The following is a 23,124-nucleotide window of genomic DNA, read 5'->3' on the forward strand; positions in this document are numbered from 1 at the left end:
GACTGAGTGGTGGTGCACCTGGTTGAGCACACATGTAACAATGTGCAAGGACCTGGGTTCGAGCTCCTGGTCCCCACCTGCAGGCGGATGCTTTGCAAGTAATAAAACAGTGTCTTGGGTATCTATCTCCTCCTTGCCTCTCCATTTCTCTCTGTCTCTATTCAAATAAAGAAACAGGTAAAATATTTAAAATAAAGCAAAGGGAAAGAAAAGAAAAACAAGGACACTGGCAATGGCGGAGTTGTCTTGCAGGAACCAATCCCCAGAAATAACCCTGGTAGAAAAACAAACAAACAAACAAACACAGAGAACAGAACAGCCTTTGTCCTCTGTGATTCTCCTGGAGGGCCCTTGGGGCTGAGGAGAGTGAGGGAGACAGCCTGGAAATGCCTACTTCTTTGATTAAAAAATTTTTTTAAATTCCTTTATTTAATTTATTTATTATTGAATAATCAGAGAGAAATTGAGGGGGAGGGGAGGTAGAGAGGGAAAGAAATAGAGAGACACCTGCAGCCCTGCTTCATCACTCGTGAAGTTTTCCCCCTTGAAGGTGGGGACCAGGGACTTGAACCCAGATTCTTGTTCACTGTAATGAGTGCACTTAACCACGTACACCACCACCTGGACCCGAAATGTCTACTTCCAAAGGCAGACACGTGGATATGAGGGCAATCTGGCTGTGACATCTGTCACCCCACTGATCGCCAGGGTTGAGTCAGGGGGCTGGCTAGGCGGGTGTCCCCTTCCTCCCTCACTGCTCCATATGTGTCCCTCCCAAAGCTGTGTGTTTGGTTGAAGAGCACGGCCTTCCCTGAATAGAGACGGACCCGTCTTCAACTTGAGTATACAAGTAGCTATGCTCCCCTGCTAGACTCTCCAAACAAGTTCTCAAGGTCCAAGGGCAAAGACATTCAGTGTACAGAGCCTCTGCATTAGAGGCCAGGCAAGGGACAAAGTGACCTGTCCACACTGTGGCTATTGAGATAAGTCCTTGAACAGGCCAGTCTGCATCCCAGTCTGCCCTCACTCCAGCCACCAGGCAGCCCCCCTTGCACCCTGGCTGTCCAGACAGGCTTGTTCATGCACTGACAGCTCAGACAGAACTGTCTGCAGTCTAGTTACACCAACAGGCCTGTTTAGATCCATGTTCCGGCTTCCCAGACAGGCCTGTCTGACTGTGACAGCCTGTATTAGCCCCAGGACAAAATGCTGGCCAGAGTACAGTTGCTGAGCTGGCAAGGCTTGGAAAACAAAGTATCTTTATTTAGTGATCACAGAACTTGCAAACACAGAAAGGAATAGAAAATTGAATCCATTTGATTACACATACTGGCTGGGAGGGAGGGAGGGGCAAGGAGGGGACTTCTGCCTGCAGAGTCACATGAGCAACTGGACCATAGCATCCCAGGGCAGCCCACCTCCCTGGATCTCAGCTGGCTCACCTGCTCAGTGGGAGGCTGAGCTGGGTGCAGCTTGTCGAAGCCAGCCCTGGTTCCACACCAGATGAACTCTGCCGGCAGTGGCATGTGGAAGGCAATAGGCCTTGGCCTTGGACTGGCCTCACCCTTTGGGACAGCTGTTCATCTGAGACCTTGTGTTACTGAGCATAGTGGGGGCGGCCTGGGCCTCGATGTGGCTGAGACTGAGCCAGGACGCTGTTGTCAATTCTTCATAAATTGAAAGCAGTGATACTTGTGGGGTTCCTGGAGCAGGGCAACTCCTCTGTCCTCCAGGAGGAAGGCCTGACTTCGACTCCAGGTCCTGGCATCCTTTGCCCTGAGACCCTGGCAAACATCTTCAGCTCCCAGAGGCTTGACTCTCATCCCAGAAAATGAGGGCCACACCCCCTGCCTGCCTCTCTCAGGGGTTGACCTGGTAGAAATGTCATAGCCAGGGCTGGGTTATGCTGGACACTTGTTCTCTTTCTCTGGACTTCCTTTCTGGAGCACACTTGCCACAAGTGCAGCAATTTCCAACCTCCTAAGGGTGGGATGTGTGTGTGAGCCTGGTGGCCCCAGTTGGCTGCTTAGGGAGGTCAGCAAGTTGAGACCCCACCCTGGTCCCCTAACCCTGGAGACCTGCAGAGCCCCCCCCCGCACAGCTCCACAGTCTCAGACATTAGTCTCGAGCTCCCCAATTTCAACAGTGCAGTGATCCAGACTGGCAGCGGGATGCTCCTCGTCCTGCTCCACCTGCACGGGGATGTGGTGGGGACAGGCAGGGCCCAGGGTCAGCTCCGAGGCCTCGGCCACACTCTTCACACAGCCATTCTGCTGGGCGGACATGATCTCCTGCAGGCTCATGGGCTTGGTCTCGCAGGGTGGCAGCTTCTGAGGAATGGGAGTGGTTGGGGCAGCAATAAGGGTGGGACAGAATTTATTTTTGAGGGAGGGTGGAAGGTGGGCAGGAGACTGGGATCCTCTTTCCCACAGGTGAGCTGGTAGGTCACAGAGCCTCTCTGAGTTCCAGTTAGAAGCCCTCTTGCCCCCTGCCAGGATTGTCTTAGTGGAGGGACCTGGCCCACAGGGTCCAGTGCATGCTTCTCTGTCTGAACTTCAGTTTTCCCATGTGGTATGAGGCAGCCTGCTACACATGGTTATTGAAGAAGCCCTGAAGGCCGCAACACCCTGGGCAGGATGTACTGATGTTTGCAACCCTGCTGATAGGACCAGTCACCCCCCTGTGCAGACACCAACTCCCAAGGGCAGGGCTTATGTTTGATTTGCTTGCAGTGCTCCTCCTGGGTCTAGACCAGTGCTGGCTATGGTGGGTTCTCCAAAGAGCTGCTAGAGGAATTGGTTGTCCCCATATCAGACAAGTGGGGGCCCAGGGACTTGGGGGAGGTGGCTGAATTCTATCCTGTTGGTTGGTGGAAGAGTTGGTATCCTGCCCCTGCCTAGACTGGCCCCACCCCCGTGGGGGCCTTTGGGTGGCCAGGCTGGGAGGGAGGCCCCATCTTACCTCCGTCATATTCTGAGCAAAGTCCTTCCGGCAGATGTGGGCCATGATCCCTGCAGCCAGTGCATCGCCCAGCACGTTAATCATGGTACGGAAACGGTCCCTGGTGAACCAAGGTGGGTGCAGGTGGATAGCACTTTACTGTCAGGGTTCTGGGAGAAGACAGTGCTCACCTCTGCAGCATCTCCTTCCCCCTCCATTTACCCCAGCTCCCAAGGTAAAAGCCCCCCAGCCAGGCACTTCCCTGGGCCTCTGTGGTTCTGCTGGGGCTGTTGTCAGAAGGCTCCCTTCCTGCTCTTACTAGGGCCTCTGCTTGGTCCCCAACTTTACTCCCACCATCTTGCAACTATATGTCATTTCTGAACAAGGGGCCTTACACCTCTTGTTCATGCAACACTGGGCCCCACATATTATGCAGCTAGGCCAGTGTTGATGAAGCAGACTCCCCCCAGGCCCCCAAATACTGTGCACACCAGGTCTCTTTCCTACCTCACCAGGACAATCTTCCATTCACCCTGAGGGGTGGGGGGTAGGGGAACACACTCACAGAGCCCAGTCGACGGCAATGATGAGCGTGATGTCGTCGGTGGGCAGTCCCACAGAAGTGAGCACGATGACCATTGTCACAAGCCCAGCCTGGGGGATGCCTGCTGCCCCAATGCTGGCCGCAGTGGCTGTGATGCTGTGGGATGGTGGGTAAGGGGAGAAGAGGGGCAGGAGGGACAGAGTACCTGGTCAGGGTCCCGGTCCAGAGAGGAGACCAGAATGCTGGGGCCTCTGGAAACAGCTATATGGGGGCTACTAGCAATACCCTATCAGAGGTTTTGGGTGTGGTCCTATGACTATGGGTCCTCGTCCTTAGCCTTGGCAGAACTTACTAAGACATTCGTGAAAGACCCCATGTCTGGAGCTGCCACCTCTGTAGGTTTCCAGGAGACTGCACAGAAATTCTGTTTCTTTTCTTTTTTGCATATTTATTTATTTATTCCTTGCCGCCAGGGTTATTGTTGGCGCTTGGTATCAGCACTATGAATCCACTGCTCCTATTTCCTTTTTTTTTTTTTTTTTTTAGCTAGGGCAGAGAGAGATTGAGAGAGAATGGGGAGATGGAGAGGGAGAGAAAGAGACACCTGCAGACCTGCCTCACTGCTCATAAAGCAGACCTCTTGCAGGTTGGGGAAGGAGGCTTGAACTCGGGTCCTTGCGTTTGGTAAGGTGTGCCACCACCCAGCTCCCTTATTTTTGTTTTTATACCAGAGAACTGCTCAGCTCTGGTTTGTGGTGGTGCTGAGGGGTTTGAACTTAGGACCTTTGGCTCCTCAAGCATAAAAAGGTTTTTTTTGGTATAACTGTTGTGCTATTTCCCAGCCCAGCCCAGGAATTCTGACAGCTCTGTCCAGCCTCCCTTGATAACCTGGCCCTCAGGGTAGGATCATGCCCATGGGCTGGCAGATGCCCCCATGGCCTCTTCCCTACCTCTGCCCAGTAGCCTCTCCAATGTCCCTCCACCTTGCTCCTGGCCTCTGCTTGCCCATGCCCACCTGTAGCACCTTCTCTGCCCTGCATGCCCAGATTGCAGGCTCTCCTCCTATCTTTGCTTCCCAACTTCCTTAGAGGATCCTCCTCCACAGGGGAATCCTGGAGAAGCAGCCCCCAGCCCAGAGTCCCAGAGACCAGGTCAGGTGTGACTCCCTTACCTTTTTGGGACCTCAGAGACCCTACAAGATGGGAAACCTCAGAAACCCCAGGCTCCCCCCAACTCCTGTCTGCACTCAGGAGGGTGTCGGTAGCAGGGGGCACCTGATGGTGATGATTTGGCCGAAGTCCAGCTCGTAGTTGTTGACCTGGGCGATGAAGATGGTGGCCACGGCCTCATAGAGCGCGGTGCCGTCCATGTTGATGGTGGCACCCACGGGCAACACAAAGCGGGCGATGCGCCGGTCGATGTGGTTGTTCTCCAGCAGGCACTTGAACGTGATGGGCAGCGTGGCTGAGCTGCGGGCAGAGGGGCTGCTGTTGGCCCACCACCCGCCTCCAGCACAGCCAGGACCTCGGGGCCACCTTCTCAGGGGAGAGCAGGCTAACAGGGCTTGGAAAGTAACCACATGATGCACCCTTGGGGAGCAGGGAGAGGTCAACTGCTCACTCAGATTTGTCCAAAGCCTCAGAGACCCCTCTGCACACTCAAGCAGGAAGGGAGTTGTGCCCAGAGGAGAAGAGGGGCTGATCTGAAGTCAATCCGGTTGTGCCCAGCAGACAGGCTCTGGGGCCAAGGCCTCAAGGTTCAGTTTCCAGCCTGGTGGGCCGGCCTCCTGACCTGTATGTGCCTGAGTTCCCTTGTCCCCCAACAATCACTAAAGAGCTGTCAGGAAGATTTGGAGTCAGTGTGAAGGACAGTGATGGACATGTGGTGGGCACAGAGGGCTGCCACCACTGTTCCTGCAGGTGTGTTCGTCACTGGAGCTCCTAAGGTAGTGCTGGGCCTAGAGCTCAGGTTGGTGTGGTCAGAACCCTTCCTCTCCCTCAGCTCATTGGCCGGGGAGCCCATCTCCACATTCCAGGGGCTCTGCTGGCAGGCCTTCTGCATTACATTTCAAAAACTAGCATTATTGCCATAGCTACCCCCCAAGACTGGGAAGTAGGTCCCACCGACACTCTCTGTGGCTCTCTGGCTGTGGGCAAGTGATGATTGAACAGACGGACAGAGTGCAGCCTCTACCTGGAAGAGGTGGCGAGTGCTATGAGCAGGGCCTGGAGGACACCACGGATGAAGACAATGGGGTTCTTTTTGGTGATGAAGAAGTAGAGCAGAGGCAGGATGAAGAGGCCATGGACCACTAGGCCACACACCACCGTGATGGCATAGAAGCCCAGCTTCTTTCTCACTGCTGTGGGGTCATCCATCTCCAGGATCTTGCCAGCGACGAGGAACACAATGCCAAAAGGGAAGTACCTGGGGGTGGGCAGGGCTGCCAGCTCAGTGCCAGGCCATTCGGGGTCCCAGGCAGCACTGGCACTGCATTACTGCTTGGCCCTTCAGACTTTCTTGAGGACTGATTGAGACTGCTTGCCAAGTCACCCAGTCCAGGACCAAGCACTCAGCATCTTGAATAGCCTCAACCAACCCAGCACCACACAGCCTCTCTCCTCCCCACAGTCAGGCTGCTGAGGGGGACCTCCACCTCAGAAGGCCTGTCTTTCAGGCCAGTGATGGCACAACTGCTGGGGGTGGCCTTGGGCAGTCCTCTGCTTCCCCTCATCTGAATAGTACCAGGTTGAACTAGCAGATTCCCAAGTTCCGGTCATGGAACCAAGAGATGGTAGCTGATTCTTACTTTTCATGTTCCCTTTCTCCAAAAGCTGAGTGGATGATGCTCTGTATGTGGAGAAACTTGAGGTTGGGAGACGTAGCTCCTAACAGACTGAGCTTAGAGCTGGCAGATCCAAGGAAGGAACTAGGTCTAGATAAGGCTGGGGGTGGGGGTGGGCGGGAGGGTCCAGGCTTGCGCTGAGTCCCTTGAATAGCTGTCTGCTTATGTCTGAGAGAGCAAAAGATAGAATAATGGTGTCCTTTTACTGCCCAGGTCCAGGATGGAAAGGGTACAAGAAGATCACCCCCCGCCCCCACCACACACACACACACACACACACACACACACACACACACACACACACGAGACTTACCACCCGGCCACTGCCACGATCTTCATGACAGACTCATTCAGGCACTGGCAGAAGCTGACCAGAGGGGCTCCGCTCTCACCCATACGGCCCAGCATGATGCCTGAGAAGCAGGGGCACAGGGGCATGTCACATGTTACAGATGGAGGCCAAGGTGCAGGAAGGCAGGGACAGACCCACATGGCCTTCTGAGACCTCACAGAGGCCTCTGAGACACTGCTTCCCCAACTTTCCCTTGTCCCCTCTTCCTTGGCTCTGCCTCTGGAACAGGATACTTTCCTACATTCTCTGAGAGGCATGGCTGGGGGGGGGGGGCAGGGGGTGGAATGGGGTGGAAGAATGTACCATATTAGAAAGTAAATGCCATTGTCATCCACTGTCATCTATCCATCCATTCATTCATACCCCTCCCTCCTCTATCCTTTTCTGCAACAGATTATATTGACTGTCTGCTCTAGCTAGTCCCTGCAGTCTCTGTGATAAGCAGGGGATAAATGCAGAGCAAGTTAGGCCTGGTCTTGCCTGCATGTAGCTACCTCAGCTTCTATGAAGACATCAAACAATTATACAAATAATTATATAATTGTAATAAGGTCAAAAGCTTAAAGAGTGACAAACCATGAACGTGTAGCCCAAGGTGTCTGAACAGTCTGGACACATGGGATTTGGGAAGACTTTGCTAGGGATACAATGCCTACTGAGAGTCCCTCCCACCCCCTCCACCACCCTCATCCTCCCAAGTAAGAAAGATGTAAGGGCAGGGTCAGCCAGGCTGGAGGATGTGGGAAAGTCTTCAGGGAGGGACATGTTTCAGGTGCTTCACACCCCTGTATGCAGTGGTGGGTAGATGCAGGGAGGGACTGGCTCCAGGGCACTGCCAGGGCCTAGAGGAGAGCACATACCCATGGTTGCAGAAAAGATGACGATGCCCAGCACATTCATGCCATCACTGGTGCCAGGTTCTGACTTGTAAGTGATTTCAGGTGGTGGAGTCAGATCCAGGGCAAAGTTCTGCACATGGGAACCATTCTCTCCCTGAACTCCATAGATGAGGATCTGGTGAGGAGAGCCATCCTCCCATGTCACTTTGGGGGACTTGACAATGGGTGTGGTCTTGGTGCGATACTGGCAAGAGATAGCACAACCAGCAAGTGTAGTCACTGATGCTAGTGACGACAATTATAGTGACATTTAGAAGCACAGTTGTAGACACTAATAAACTATCTGATGGACAAGAATCCTGTGAGGTAGACAGTACAGGGTTAAAGAAAACCAAGATACCTTCATTCATCTACACACTATCTGGTCACATTTGCTTTTCACACTTTCCTAAGAAGCATGGCTACCCTCATCTGGGTCTATCTCTAACAATCCGTCTAATTCCTCCTTCTAGTCTTTTTCTGACCATCAATTATCCATCCATCGAACAGTCAGCCAGCCTTATCTCCCACTGATGGAAACTTGGACCTTGTATCTGTCCAACTAAGGGACCAAGAACTAAATATTTGAACCTAGTGTGAAATTCTCCCTGACTCCAACATCAACAAGAAGCAAAAGCTTGAAGTGGTATTAGTATTTGATTCTTAATCGATCTTGTCAGTGTTACTGAAGATTTGCTCAAAAGAGGAAATTGAATAAGTTATTTTTGGTTCTGGCCCATGTCATTAATCTTAAACCTCAATAACCTGTACTTAAGGACACACCTATGAAGATACTTAACAGTTAACACCACTCTTCCAATCCACCTGTAGCCAGAGGTAGCTTTCCTTACCTTAGAAAATAGGACTTACGTGGCCCGGGAGGTGGTGCAGTGGCTAAGGCACTAGACTCTCAAGCATGAGGTCCTGAGTTCAATCCCCGGCAGCACATGTATAAGAGTGATATCTAGTTCTTTCTCTCTCTCCTATCTTTCCCATAAATAAATAAATAAATAAAATATTAAAAAAATAAAATAGGACTTACTTGAACAACTATATGTCACCAAGCTAGAGAACCTGGAAGAAATGGACGATTTCCTAGATACCTACCAACTTCCAAAACTAAGTAAAGAGGAAGTGGATAACATGAACAGGCCCATCACAGCTAATGAAATTGAAACAGTTATCAAAAATCTTCCCAAAAATAAAAGTCCTGGACCAGATGGTTTTACAAATGAATTCTACAAAAACCTTCAAAGAAGAACTAATACCTCTACTTTTAAAAGTCTTCCAGAAGATTGAAGACACTGGAATACTCCCTGCCAGCTTCTATGAAGCTAACATCACTCTGATACCAAAAGCAGACAGGGACACAACCAAAAAAGAAAACTACAGACCAATATCTTTGATGAACATAGATGCGAAAATATTGAACAAAATTCTAGCCAACCAGATACAGCAGTATATTAAAAAGATTGTTCATCATGACCAAGTGAGGTTTATCCCAGGCATGCAAGGTTGGTTTAATATACATAAATCAATCAATGTGATCCACCACATCAACAAAAGCAAGACCAAAAACCACATGGCCATATCAATAGATGCAGAGAAAGCCTTTGACAAAATCCAACATCCCTTTATGATCAAAATACTACAAAAAATGGGAATAGATGGAAAATTCCTGAAGATAGTGGAATCTATATATAGCAAACCTACAGCCAACATCATACTCAATGCTGAAAACTGGAAGCATTTCCACTCAGATCAGGTGCTAAACAGGGCTGTCCACTATCACCATTACTATTCATCATAGTGTTGGAAGTTCTTGCCATAGCAATCAGGCAGGAGCAAGGAATTCAAGGCATACAGATTGGAAGAGAAGAAGTCAAACTCTCCCTATTTGCTGATGACATGATAGTATACACAGAAAAGCCTAAGTAATCCAGCAAGAAACTTTTGGAAATCATCAGGAAATACAGTAAGGTGTCAGGCTATAAAATTAACATTCAGAAGTCAGTGGCATTCCTCTATGAAAACACTAAGTTAGAAGAAATTGAAATCCAGAAATCAATTCCTTTCACTATAGCAACAAAACAATAAAATATCTAGGAATAAACCTAACCAAAGAAGTGAAAGGCTTGTATACTGAAAATTATGAGTCGCTACTCAAGGAAATTGAAAAAAGACAAAAAGAAGTGCAAAGATATTCCATGTTTATGGGTTGGAAGAATTAACATCATCAAAATGAATATACTACTCAGAGCCATCTACAAATTTAATGCTATCCCCATCAAGATCCCAAGCACATTTTTTAGGAGAATAGATCAAATGCTACAAATGTTTATCTGAAGCCAGAAAAGACCTAGAATTGCCAAAACAATCTTTAGAAAAAAGAACAGATCCGGAGGCATCATACACCCAGATCTCAAATTGTATTATAGGGCCATTGTCATCAAAACTGCTTGGTACTGGAACATGAATAGACATACTGACCAGTGGAATAGAATTGAGAGCCCAGAAGTGGACCCCCACACCTATGGACATCTAATCTTTAACAAAGGGGCCCAGACTATTAAATGGGGAAATCAGAGTCTCTTCAACAAATGGTGTTGGAAGAAATGAGTTGAAACATGCAGAAGAATGAAAGTGAATCACTCTATTTCACCAAATACAAAAATAAATTCCAAGTGGACCAAGGACTTCAATGTTAGACCAGAAACCATCAGATACTTAGATACTTAGAGGAGAATATTGGCAGAACTCTTTTCTGCATACATTTTAAAGACATCTTCAATGAAATGAATCCAATTACAAAGAAGACTAAGGCAAGCATAAACCTGTGGGACTACATCAAATTAAAATGCTTTTTCACAGCAAAAGAAACCACTACCCAAACCAAGAGACCCCTCACAGAATGGGAGAAGATCTTTACAGGCCATACATCAGACAAGAGTTCAATAACCAACATATATAAAGAGCTTGCCAAACTCAACAACAAGAAAACAAATAACCCCATCCAAAAATGGGGAGAAGACATGGAAAGAATACTCACTACAGAAGAGAGCCAAATGGCTGATAAACACATGAAAAAATGCTCCAAGTCTCTGATTGTCAGAGAAATGCAAATCAAGACAACAATGAGATACCACTTCACTCCTGTGAGAATGTCAGACATCAGAGAAGGTAACAGCAGCAAATGCTGGAGAGGTTGTGGGGTCATAGGAACCCTCCTGCACTGCTGGTGGGAATGTAAATTGGTCCAACCTCTGTGGAGAACAGTCTGGAGAACTCTCAGAAGGCTAGAAAAAACCTACCCTGTGATCCTGCAATTCCTCTCCTGAGGATATATCCTAAGGAACCCAACACACCCATCCAAAAAGATCTGTGTACACATATGTTCTTAGCAGCACAATTTGTAATAGCCAAAACCTGGAAGCAACCCAGGTGTCCAACAACAGATGAGTGGCTGAGCAAGCTGTGGTATATATACACAATGGAATACTACTCAGCTGTAAAAAATGATGACTTCGCCATTTTCAGCCGATCTTGGATGGACCTTGAAAAATTCATGTTGAGTGAAATAAGTCAGAAACAGAAGGATGAATATGGGATGATCTCACTCTCAGGCAGAAGTTGAAAAACAAGATCAGAAGAGAAAATACAAGTAGAACCTGAACTTTGATTGGCGTATTGCACCAAAGTAAAAGACTCTGGTTGTATTGTTATATGGGAAACTGGGGAATGTTATGCATGTACAAACTATTGTATTTACTCTTGAATGTAAAACATTAATTCCCCAATTAAAATAAAAAGAAAATAGGACTTGCTGGGAGCTGGCTAGTAGTGCGCTGGGTTAAGTGAACTGTGAAGCACAAGGACCTGCTCGAGGATTTCGGTTCGATCCCCCCCCTTCCCCACTTGCAGGTGGGGCAGGGCCACTTTGCAAGCTGTGAAGTAAGTCTGCAGGTATATATCTTTCTCTTCCCCTTTCTGTCCTCCACTCCTCTCTCCATTTCTCTCTGTCCTATTCAACAACAATAGCAGCAGCAGCAAGAATAACAATAACAGCAAGAATAACAGTGAAAAAAGATGGCTTCCAGGAGCAGTGGATTCAAAGTGCAGGCACCAAACCTCAGTGATAACCCTAAAGGCAAATAAATAAATACAGAAAAAGAAAATAAGACTTGCTAGCTTAATATGGAAGCCCCCAGTGTCTAAGCCAATTGGGCCCTGTTTCCTCGGCCGTTTATAACCTTTTCTAAAACTTAATAACACTTGTTCATTCTGCAATGACAAGAGAACCAGGGAGGGGGCCAGCTTGGTCTTATATGCAACCCAGGTTTGTGCCTGACTCCTGCCACACCAGAGAAGCACTGAAAGAAATTTCTGTGCTGTGGTGTCTCTTCTTTCTATTTCTGTTTCTGTCTCATCTCTCTCTATGTGAACAAAGTTGGCTCAGAGCAGTGAAGCCCCAGCAAAGACCAAATAAACAATATAAAGTAAGCAAACAAATGAGAACCCAACTTCCTCTTTCCTAAGTTCCTTTCAGACAGTTGTTTCACTGTGGATAAAGTACTATACTCTTCCCAAACCTCAAATTTGCAAAAACAAGAAAGAACAAAGCCTTCATGGAGGGACGCAGGCCTGGTGAGAAGACTGAGCTGCCTCCCTTTCCTCCTCTCCCTGAGGCAATCCTGAGTCTTTCCCTCTATTCATCAAGTGCTGAAAACCTAAGCAAAGTATGCCCCTACCTCCTCCAATTAGCACAGAATGAATCAACTGAATCTTCTAGGGGGTAGGAGTGGATGGTCCTAAAGTTTATTTGCTTTGGTTTTCTCATCTGCAAAATGGGATCATAATAGTATCTATTTAACTAAATTAAATGAGACAATGAGGGTAAAATGCTTACAGCAGTGCCTGGCACAAGGCATAGCTTTATATATAACCACTGCTATTGTTATCACTCCCTACCTCCACCACCAGGACCAGCATCATCATTCCACTGTCGAAGTCTGTGTAGAACCCCAAAGATACACAACTGAGCCAGACATGATGTCTCTGAGAGGCTAGGTTAAGGGGTGACTAACTCTGTAATTTTATTTTATTTTTTTTTACCAGAGCACTGCTAGGCTTGGGCTTATGGTGGTGTGTGTGTGTGTGGGGGGGGGGGATTGAGCCTGGGACTTTGGAGCCTCAGGCATGAGAGTCTCTTTGTGTAACCATTATGCTATCTCCACCCACCCCATGGAGTGACTAACTGCTTGTATGGGACAGCTTCAGAAAGAAAGGAGCATTTAGGGGGCTAGTGAAAGAACTCACTGGATAGTGTATCTGCTTTGTCATGCCTGAGTCCACTGCGCTGGAGGAAGCATCAATACTGTGGTGTCTTTCCCTCTCTCCGACTGTCTCTGTCTTGCTTTTTATGTCTGAAAAAGTTGACTCCAAGTGGAGAAGCTCCAGTGAGGACCAAAAATAAGCTGTGAGATTTGATTAGGGCTTTGATGTATGGGTAGGAGTTTGCAAAAAGAAAAAGGGCTGCATAAAGACTTTCATGCCTGAGGCTCTGAGGTCCCAGTTTTAGTCGCCAGTATCACCATCAGCCAGGGCTGAGCAAGTGCTCTGTTCTCTCCCCACCTCCTCTCTCTCTTATTAAAGTAAATAAAATATCACAAAGTGAAAAGGGGCATTCCAAGCTAATATAAAGTAGAGCAATGTCTGTCCATCCCGACCTCCCTGGGCAGATGATTTCACCAATGTGTCTTGGAAGCCCACCTCCCCAGAGCCCAATCCCACTAGGAAAAGACAGAAACAGACTGAGAGTCTGGAGCAATCTGCCAATGCCCATGCCCAGTGGAGAAGCAATTACAGAAGACAGAGCTACCACCTTTTGCACTCCAAAAAGAACTTTAGTCCATACTTCCAGAGGGGTAAACTATAGGGGAAGAAGACCAAAAGGTTCTGAGTCCCAGTTCCATCATGACCTGAAGCACTTGTTACCAGGAATCTTATTTTTGTACCATCAATATGAATATCAATAGAAAGGAAAGCAAATATAGAAAAAACACCAGAGAAAGCCAAGCACTATTTCCCTTTTCAAAGAGAAGAAAAGAGAAGAGGAAAAAAAAAAAGAAAGAAAGAAAGGAAGGAAGAAAGAAAAAGAAAAGGAAGGAATGACACTTGAAAGCAGTAATAGATGTGAGTGTGACTTAGCAAGTGAAGGCAGGCATGTAGGAAAAAGGGATATAGCGGTCCGGGAGGTGGCGCAGTGATAAGGCTTTGGACTCTCAAGCATGAGGTCCGGAGTTCCATTCCTGGCAGCACATGTGTCAGAGTGATGTCTGGTTCTTTCTCTCTCCTCCTATCTTTCTCGTAAATAAAATAAAAATCTTAAAAAAAGAAAGGGATACACACACACACACACACACACACACACACACACACACACACATTCAGCTTATATCTGTGATCATGGGAAAACTACTGCAGTTTCCAGCAGCAGGGATGAGGACACAGAACTCTCTGGTGGTGAGAACGGTGTGGAATTATACCCCTTTTATCTAATTATTTTGTAAATAAATATTAAATCACTAATAAAAAATAAGGTAAAGCAATGCTTTCTCTTCTTTGTACATCTCGGATAAATCCCCATCAATGATGGAATAAAACCCAAACTCGCTTCACAGGCAGTGAAGCAGGTCTGCAGGTGTCTTTCTCTCCCCCTCTCTGTCTTCCCCTCCTCTCTCCATTTCTCTATGTCCTATCCAACAACAATGACATCAATAATAACAACAATAACTACAACAATAAAACAACAAGGGCAACAAAAGGGAATAAATACATATTTAAAAAATGTTTTTTAAAAAAAACCCCAAACTTGCAAGCTTAACATTCTCTCCAATCCTTAGCCGATTCCTCTGTGTTCCCAGGGCCAATATAATGTCCTACATAGGGAAGAGGGTGGTGGTGGCCATTGGTGCCTGACATTTAGAAGGAGAAAAAGAATTGGAAATTACTAGAAAGGCAGACAGATTGGTGTACAAGGACCTTTACAATAGTTTCTAAAAGAAAAAAAACTTTTAAAGAAACCACTTAAAGGATCACCAGAAAGGGTAGGTAAATTAGTCTAACTCACAGCAGGTTTCATCACTAAATACTGTATTGTATTGTATTGTGTTGTGTTAAATTGTGTTGTATTGTATCGTATCGTATCGTTTCGTATCGTATCGTATCGTATCGTATCGTATCGTATCGTATCGTATCATATCATATTGTATCGCATTCACCACCAGGGTTGTTACATGCTTGGTGCCTGCATGATTCCACTTCTCCCGACAGCTACTTTTTTTTCTTCATAGAGAGTGGTGGGAAGAGAGAAAGGGGGAGACACCTGCAGCACTACCTCACTGCTTGTGAAGTTCCCCGTCCAGATGTGAACTGGAGGCTTGAGTCAGGGTCTTCACGCTTAGTAACGTGTGCACTCTACCAAGAGAGCCACTTCCTGGCCTCCTACTCTCTGAAGGAATTGGGGGAGATGCTTATTATATGGTGAGAGTAAGGGAAGGAAGCAAGATGTATGCTGTCTACGCACTGGGACTCTGCTCTGCTTTTTTAAAATCTTTATCTATCTATAAGTGTGCCAACTACTGCTACTGGCACTGGAGCTAGAGATGACTTCGATTTTCTCCTTTACATATTTTAAAGGATTTTAAAAATTTTATTCAGTGAACAGTATTATTGTTCCTTCTAGAGGGAATAAAGGAGTGGCATGTTGGTATGCTTCTAAAAACCCCTTCTGTTTCATTTGGTTTAAATCCCCCCTGCTTAACACTGCATTCTATTTACATAGCCACTGTATTCTATTTACATAACCTCTGTTAACAAGCACCACCCTCCCTCCAGGGCATTGGTGGTTCAGTGGTAGAATTCTTGCCTGCTCCGCCCCCTCTCCTTGTCATACCCTGATTTTCACCAGTCACTTTTCTCTCCACCCTCTCTGCGTAGCATCCTGTTCCCACCCTGCTGGGCTAGTATATTTATAAGGACAAGATTGTTTGTAGTTTTTACTTTAGTTTAGCTTATCTTGGTATAGATTGCGCTGCATCCTGCATGAATAAAGAGATACTGCGTACAACCCAGCCATGGGTCCCAGGTCGTCTGTTACCTGCCCGTGAAGCCAGCCTGTCGAAAACAACAGTGGCACAGGAATTGAGGCATTGAACTGTCAAGTCCCAACTTTGATCCCTGGCATTGCATGTACCAGGTGCTTCGGTTTTCTTCTTTCTTTCCTCTTTTTTTTTTTTCCATAAGCTCTGCCTTATGGCAGTATGGGGGATTGAACCTGGGACTTTAGAGCCTCAGGAATGAGAATCTCTTTGCATAATCATTATGCTATCTACCCCCACCACTTTGGCTTTCTTTTTTTCATAAATTAATAAATTTCTAAGGAGAGGTGGTTTAGCAGGCTTAGAAGCAGAAAGATTTAGAAACACATACACACACACACACACACACCCCTGACTTTTGAGCCTTCATCTAGGAGGAGACACTGTTCCCACCTCAGGACAGAGATATTGTGAGAATTAAGCCACACAGTGTGTACACAGGTGTGCGGTCATGTGCATGTGTGTGTACACGAGTGCTTGGCTGTGACACCAAGAGCAGCGCAGGCACTCCACCGAGGCTTCCTGAGCCTCTTCATGAAAAGCTGGGACCCAGGCCAGAGGTGTGGTCATAGGAAGCTCTAAGGATTTAGGCCTCTCGCCACCATCTTCCTACCCTGGTCTTCCTACCCATCCCCACCCCTCTTTGGCAGGTGACAAGCAGACTCACCTGTTTGAAAGTGGCTTCCACCAGGTTGGCTGGGAACATGTTTCTGTGGAAAGAGGCAGTGACTGAGGAATTGCATCATCCAGGACTGGAGAACCCATGAAGTCAAGTGATCAACCGGCTGTGTAGTGGAGGCCCTACATGACCCAGCCCCCCTTCCTCTGCAGTGCTGGTTCTCCTCAACCTGCTACCCTCATCCCCAGTACTTAAAACTCCTGAATGTGCTATGTTTTCCCAGATCCAGGGCTTTGTCCACATTGTTCCTGCTGGCTTGGATGGCCTTCCCACTTCTCTGTCTGACTAACTACATTTCAAATCAATCAGAGACCCACCCTGTGATCAGACCACCCCTGTGACCCTTCCGTAGGTCACCTCTGCTTCAGCATGTGGTGTGGCACTGAGTGACGTGGCTGCCTCTCCAACGGACTGGTCTCCTAGGCAGCAGGGAGCAGTTATTCATATCTTATCTGTGGCATCCAACTTACAGTTTTTAAAAAAAGATTTACTTATTATTTTTATTTGCTTATTTATTTTTAGAGACAGACGGATATATATATATATATATATATATATATAGAGAGAGAGAGAGAGAGAGAGAGGGAGAGAGAGATAGAGAGAGAGAGACAGAGACAGAGACAGAGACAGACAGACAGACACACACATACACATCACACCAAAACACTTTTCAGTGTGGTCAGGGCCAGGTTTGAACCTGGGCTTTGTACACGGCAAAGCAGCACACTATCCAAGTAGCTATGTCACAGGCTCCAGAGTTTTATTTTATTTTATTTTAATAAAAAGGAAAGAGAGAGACAAAGACTAGAGTATCACTCAGTTCTGACACATGATGCCAGCGATTGAACCTGGGGCCTCTAGGAACTCAGACATGTGGTCTGGTGTTCTAATACCAAACTATCTCTCCAGTCTTCTAAGTATTTCATAAAATCATTAAAAGTCGATCCAGAGAGGTTGGAGAGACAGCACATCTCACAGGGCACTTGCCTTGCCGTGCACGGCAGCTAGATCTCTGGTACACCTCATGGGGAGACTACACCACTGGGGGAAAACCTGTGCTGTGGTGTCTCTCCCTCTGTTTTTCTATTGCTATCTGAAAAAATTGGCTCTTGGTGGTGGAACCACCACCAAGAGCCAATTTTTTCAGATATAGTATAAACTGTAGTAATAAAAATAAATAAAATTAAAATTTGTAAGAGTGTTTCACAGATGAGTGAGGAAAGGAAGAATTAATTGTAGAGTACTATAGCTGACCAGCAGTTCAGAAATATGAAAGGTGCATCCTGGGGGCTGGGAGGTGACATACCTGGTGAAGCACACACATTATCATGCGCTACATCCACGGTTCGAGCCCCTGCCCCCCACCTGCAAGGAGGAAGATTCATGAGCGATGAAAGAGTTCTGCAGGTCTCTCACTTTCTTTCTCTCCTCATATTTCTGTCTTATCAAATAAAATAGAAAGAAAAAAAAAAAGAAAAAGAAAAAAACCGGCCTCCATGAGTGGTGGATTCATAATGCTGGCACAAAGTCCCAGCAATAACCCTGGGGACAAAAAAAAAAAACAAAAAACTTACATAATACTTCACATCAAAATTAGGTTTTAAAGAAATAATTTTGAAAATAACATCATGAAAAATTAAATGAAAACTTAGGTTAATATTTTATCAGGATGTTGGATTTGGCAAAACTCTGAAAACAAAAGAAATAATTAAAAACTCACTGAATCGCACTACATTGAGATTAATGATTGCCCCAGTGCAACATGGTGTTACGGACCAGATTCTGGGGTGAGGGGTGGGGAGTGGGGAGTGGGGGAGGCATTAGTGGTAAAGCTGGTGAAATGGAGATCAGGCCTGTAATTCAGTTAATAGTGTTGCACTAATTTCATTTGTTTTTGACAAATGTGCTATAGTTATATAAGCTGCTAATGACAGGGGAAGCCAGTGGAGAGAACTCTCTGTACTATCTTTGCAATCCTTTCTATAAAGCTAAAATTATGGAAAGAATCCCTAAGACAGATTATAATAGGAACACCATTATTAAGCAAGTGACAAACTGAGGAAACTAGATGACAAAGTGCTATCACCCCCCTATTTATAAAGAGCTTGTATAAGTCTTGTGCTTGTTTCTGTGCTCAGTGTCTCCTCTTGCGGTCTCCTCTTGCCAGCTCCTAGCTGCTTGGAGGGCAGGAAGCTCCATTTTGTTCACTGCTGTGTCCCTGGCACTTGGAAGACTGCCTGGCACATACCAAGCATGCAGCAAATATTTGCTGTATAAATAAACAGTCCACAAAAAAAGCAGTAATACCACAACAGCAACTGATTGAAAGTCATGACTGGGCAATTTGCTTTGTAAGCACAGTAGCCCCAAAAGGCTTTAAAAAGATATGTGCTTGGCTACGAGCATGGATTGACCTGTTCATGAATGCCCATGTTCAGCAGGGCAGCAATTACAGAAGCCAGAACTCCCACCTTCTGCTCCCCATAAAGAATTTTGGCCCATGTCCCCAGAGGGGGAGAAATGTTAAGAAGATGACCAGAGGGCTCTGAATTCCAATTCCATCAGGACCCTGAGAGAGAAGAAGAAAAAAGGAAAAACACTCGGAAGTAGCAATAGGTATATGAGTGATTTACAAAGGATGTGAAGGGGGTGGGGTGGGTGGCAGTGCATCTGGCTAAACATACATGTTACCACAGTCAAGGACCCAGTTTCAAGCCCCTGCTCCCCACTTGTCCACTTCACAAGCAGTGAAGAAAGTCTGCAGGTCTCTCTATCTCCCCATCCTCTCTCAATTTCTCTCTGTCCTATCTAATAAAAAGAAATTAAAAAAAGGAAAAATGCCAGGGGCAGTGGATTCGTAGTGCCAGCACCAAGCCCCAGTGATAATCTTGGTTGCAATTAAAAAAAAAAGAGGAAATGAAGGCAGGACAATTGAGAAAATTGGGATATATATATATATATATATATATATATATATATATATATATATACACTTATATAGACAGTTATAGAATCAGCCTGTATCTGTGGCCTTGGGAGAACTACTGAAGTTTCCAATGAAGGGGATAGAACACAGGACTCTGGCGGTTGGAATGGTATGCAATTACACCCCTATTATCTTACAGTGTTGTAAATCAATACTAAATCACTCATAAAAAAGATGTGTGACTTCATCAATAAATTAAAGACTTTTTAAAAATTATTACTACCAGGGTTATTGCTGGGGCTCAGGATTTGTACCATTCTTGGTGGCCATTTTTTTTTATCCTTTCCTTTTTATTAGGTAAGACAGAGAGAAAGTGTGAGGGAGATAGACAGGGAGAGAGAGAGAGACACCCGCAGACCTGTTTCACCACTTGTGAAGTCTCTCCACCCCCTAGGTGAGGAGCAGGGGCTCAAATCCAGGTCTTGCAGCACTGCGTGCACTTAACTGGGTGTATCACCATCCAGCTCCTGAGTGTGCAGTTACATGACTAGGAATATGCTATCTTTCTTCACCTTTGCACAGCAGCCACCCAGCGAATGTACCACAGTAGTAGTCATTGGTACTGAAATACAGATTGCGTAGCATGTGGTGGGGGGAAGAGAGCTTAACATGAGCTACCAAGGCAGAAAACTGGAGGAGAATCACTCATGACTTTCACCACTCATTCCAACTTTGTCCTGGGCGAGAGAAGCAGCGGGCGTCAGGAGCTGAGAGTTTAGACTCTCAAATGAGCTTTTCTTTGAGTTATAAGATTTTTCAGTGAGTCATAAGGTTTCTGTCACTAGAATAGTAGTTTCCTGCAAGGACATTTGACAACAGGCAGACCAGAAGCACTGAAATTGAGTGCTGAGAGTTCTGGGCACGCAGCAGGCATGCAGCCTGCCGCAGTGCAGTGCCCTGCCCACCCTGGGCACTTAGGACCAGAATGGAGGCTGTCCATACTGTTCTGGTTATCACAGCTTAACAGTCTCTGTTGGGTGAAGTTCCAAAATGTGCATGTGACTTACCAGGTCCCTTCCTCCCCTTCCTTCCCCTCTTTTCCCCTCCCCTCCCCTCCTTTCCCCTCCTTTCCCCTCCCATCCCTACCCCCTTTCCTCTCTCCTCTTCTCCTTTCTTCCCTTCCCCTCTCCTCCTTTTCTGTTTCCTCCCCTCCCATCCCCTCCTCCCCCCTCCATTCACCTCCCCTCTTTTTACCCCTCTCCCTGATGGGCTTTAAACCTGCACAATCCCACTGCTTTTCCCCCCTTTCAATTTTCAACAGAGATATAAGAGAGGGGAGCAGAGACAGAAGAGAGATATCACAACACCATTCACCATTTATGGAGATTTACTCTGTGTAGGGCTTAGTGTTTCCATGTGGTGGTAAGTCCTGACATATAGCCAAGTGTATATGCTTTAGCTGGTGATCTATTCCCTGACCCCTTTCTTTTCTTATTATTTTTAAGTTCCCACATGCTGATCTTATCCCTAGGTCAAGCCCTCAAACATGGGAATTGGTTCTTTCTAAGGACAGTTTTTTGAGAGCTGTATCTAATCCCTGAGAGAGTAACTGGGAGCTATATACAGAGCCAAGTCATTACTTAATCTCTCTGGTGTCTGAATATGGTTGGATAAAAAAAGGGGGGGGGGGACCAGCTCAGATTCATGTTCTGTTTTTTTTCTTGTTAGACTACATTCTGAGCAAAGGTCAGGCTTTGTAGCTGCCTCTCCCCCCAGAGCCCTGGGAAGTGAATTCACGTCTCAGTGAATCATCTAGAAACGGTCTGTTTGTCTCTATGGAATCATCTTTGAAAGAGGATTGTGTATTTTTCCACTCCTAAAGTGTCTGTGGGCCCTCAGTTCCCTGCAGAGGCCCTCACATGTTCCCTACTTCTCAACTGTGACACAATCCCCAGTTCCCAGCCCTTGTCCCAGCACCTGTATTCTTGTCCAGTCTCCAGCACTTAATAAGCACCTGCTCTGAGGCAGAGCAAGGCTGGAAAGGTCCTAGAACTCTTTCTGGCCACACCCTCACTCTCCACGTAGCTTCCCAGGACCACAGACTGGAAGGGGCCTTGGAGTGTGTCCACAACATGCTCCACATTTCTCTTTTCCCAGAGAGTGGGGTCTTCCATAGGAACTTGGACGTATCCCTTCCCTGCCTCCCAGTTCCCACCACCATATCCTCCCCCAGAGCAGGTTCATAATGAAAAAGAAACTAAGGGGGCTGAGCAGTACTCTGGTGTGGGTCTCTCTCTCGTATTAAAACAAACACATACACAAACGAATTAAACAAAAGGAAAGGAGGTGACCACACCCCCTCCTCCTTCCTGGAAATCTCTAAGTCCCCAGCCATATCCCATCTACTGCACACAGTTCCAATCCAACCTTCCCAAGCCAACTAGCTTCCTATTTCTAAAGTGCAACCACCAAACCCTTAGCCTGGATTCAAGGCCTTGGAGGCTCAGCTCTGCTTTGTGTCCTTGCTGTCCTCTCTTGGAACCACTCCAGAAGCTTAATACCTTGCAGCCTCCTCACTGACTAGTAGGTCTTTCCAGACCCACAGAGTTGGACAGGATCTTGAAAACCACATAGGGAAACTAAGGCCCGGAGAGAAAGACTGATCTGCCCAGGGCTACGCAATGACTTATGGGTAGAGATAAGACCTCCCATCTCCAAGCTTCTGTCCCAGGGAGCAAGGGATCTCATTCTCTCTCTCTCTCTCTCTCTCTCTCTCCCCTCCCCTCCCCTCCCCTCCCCTCCTCTCCTCTCCTCTCAGACCAAGAAGTGGTGATAGTGAGGTTTAACCACCCAGCTTTTGCAAAATAACTCACTTTGCAGTTGAGAGTAACTGGGGGTGGGGGTGGGAAGCCCCAAACCAGAAGCATCAGTTTTCACCACGTGAAAAGCAACCAGGAATAGGAACAGCTCCTAGAACAGTTGACTCTGACACGTTGTGTGTGTTCAATGCAGTATCCTCAGCCCCTGAGAGGCAGGAGGCATAGGGGTGGGGGTGGGGGCTCCCTGAGCATTGACAATCCCTTGCACCATGAGGAAAAGCTGTTTCAAATCACAGGATCCAAGAAATGGTGAATCATAGTCACCAAATCTTAGAAATCACGGACCTTAGAAATGAAGCTTCTCGAAATTCCTCACCCTTGGTTTGCAGAGCAGCTACCTCCTGGGTCTCCTCCCAGCCCTTATTCAGTCCTGCTCAGCAGTTCCCAGTAGTCTCCCTGCGTGCTGGGCTCAACCTAGGCTTCCGTGCACATGCTCCATACATGACTGGGTGCCAACCAGTGTTCTATTTTTAGTGCCAGAACACAGTAGATTAGACTTTGTTCTCTTTCTTCTTCTCTTTCTTTCTTCTCCTCTTTCCTCCTCCCTGCCCTTTTTGCTAGGGCTCTGCTGGAGCTTCACACCTGCACGATGCTACTATTTCCAGCAAGTCTTTCTCACCCCTCACTTTTTTTTCCCCAATGAAAGACTTATAGGTCAGAGTGAACACTGGGTTTTGTCAACTTGTGATGGGAGACTTTCAAAATCTCCCCCCTAGTTGGAGGAAGGTAGCTCAGTGGGTAAACCACACGCAGGGGGCCTCATCCTCAACCCTCTGACTGTCTTCCTCTCTCTCACTAAATAATTAAATCTAAAAAAAAGTCTCTAGTGTCTCTTCCTCTCTCTCCTCCACTTCTCTATAAGAATAAAATAGTGGGGACCAGGCAGTGGCACAGCAGGTTAAGCACACAAAGTACAAATTGC

At 46.8% G+C, this 23,124-nt stretch overlaps 1 protein-coding gene and 1 long non-coding RNA gene across 5 annotated transcripts in view; one reads left to right on the forward strand and one right to left on the reverse strand.

Moving 5' to 3' along the window:
- Positions 1 to 1,209: 1,209 nt before the first annotated feature.
- SLC1A7 (solute carrier family 1 member 7) overlaps positions 1,210 to 23,124 on the reverse strand; it is a 58,454-nt gene continuing 36,539 nt past the window's right edge. For 3 of the 4 annotated variants that reach the window (XM_007534184.3, XM_060206198.1, XM_060206200.1), the window contains 8 exons: positions 16,386 to 16,428; positions 7,542 to 7,764; positions 6,643 to 6,742; positions 5,678 to 5,911; positions 4,759 to 4,953; positions 3,506 to 3,640; positions 2,962 to 3,061; positions 1,210 to 2,330 (listed from right to left, as the gene is read on the reverse strand). In XM_007534184.3, coding sequence (XP_007534246.2) covers positions 2,112 to 2,330; positions 2,962 to 3,061; positions 3,506 to 3,640; positions 4,759 to 4,953; positions 5,678 to 5,911; positions 6,643 to 6,742; positions 7,542 to 7,764; positions 16,386 to 16,428 — 1,249 coding nt within the window. In that variant the 3' untranslated portion in view covers positions 1,210 to 2,111. The remainder of the gene's footprint in view (positions 2,331 to 2,961; positions 3,062 to 3,505; positions 3,641 to 4,758; positions 4,954 to 5,677; positions 5,912 to 6,642; positions 6,743 to 7,541; positions 7,765 to 16,385; positions 16,429 to 23,124) is intronic. The other variant, XM_060206199.1, reaches the window with a different exon arrangement.
- The window catches only part of LOC132542913 (uncharacterized), a 53,835-nt gene continuing 33,001 nt past the window's right edge, over positions 2,291 to 23,124 (forward strand). Inside the window, exon 1 of the long non-coding RNA XR_009553881.1 lies at positions 2,291 to 2,499. This is a non-coding gene — a long non-coding RNA (uncharacterized LOC132542913). The remainder of the gene's footprint in view (positions 2,500 to 23,124) is intronic.

The sequence above is a fragment of the Erinaceus europaeus genome, chromosome 13, assembly GCF_950295315.1.
Source record: "Erinaceus europaeus chromosome 13, mEriEur2.1, whole genome shotgun sequence".
In the NCBI taxonomy this organism is placed as follows: Eukaryota; Metazoa; Chordata; class Mammalia; order Eulipotyphla; family Erinaceidae; genus Erinaceus; species Erinaceus europaeus.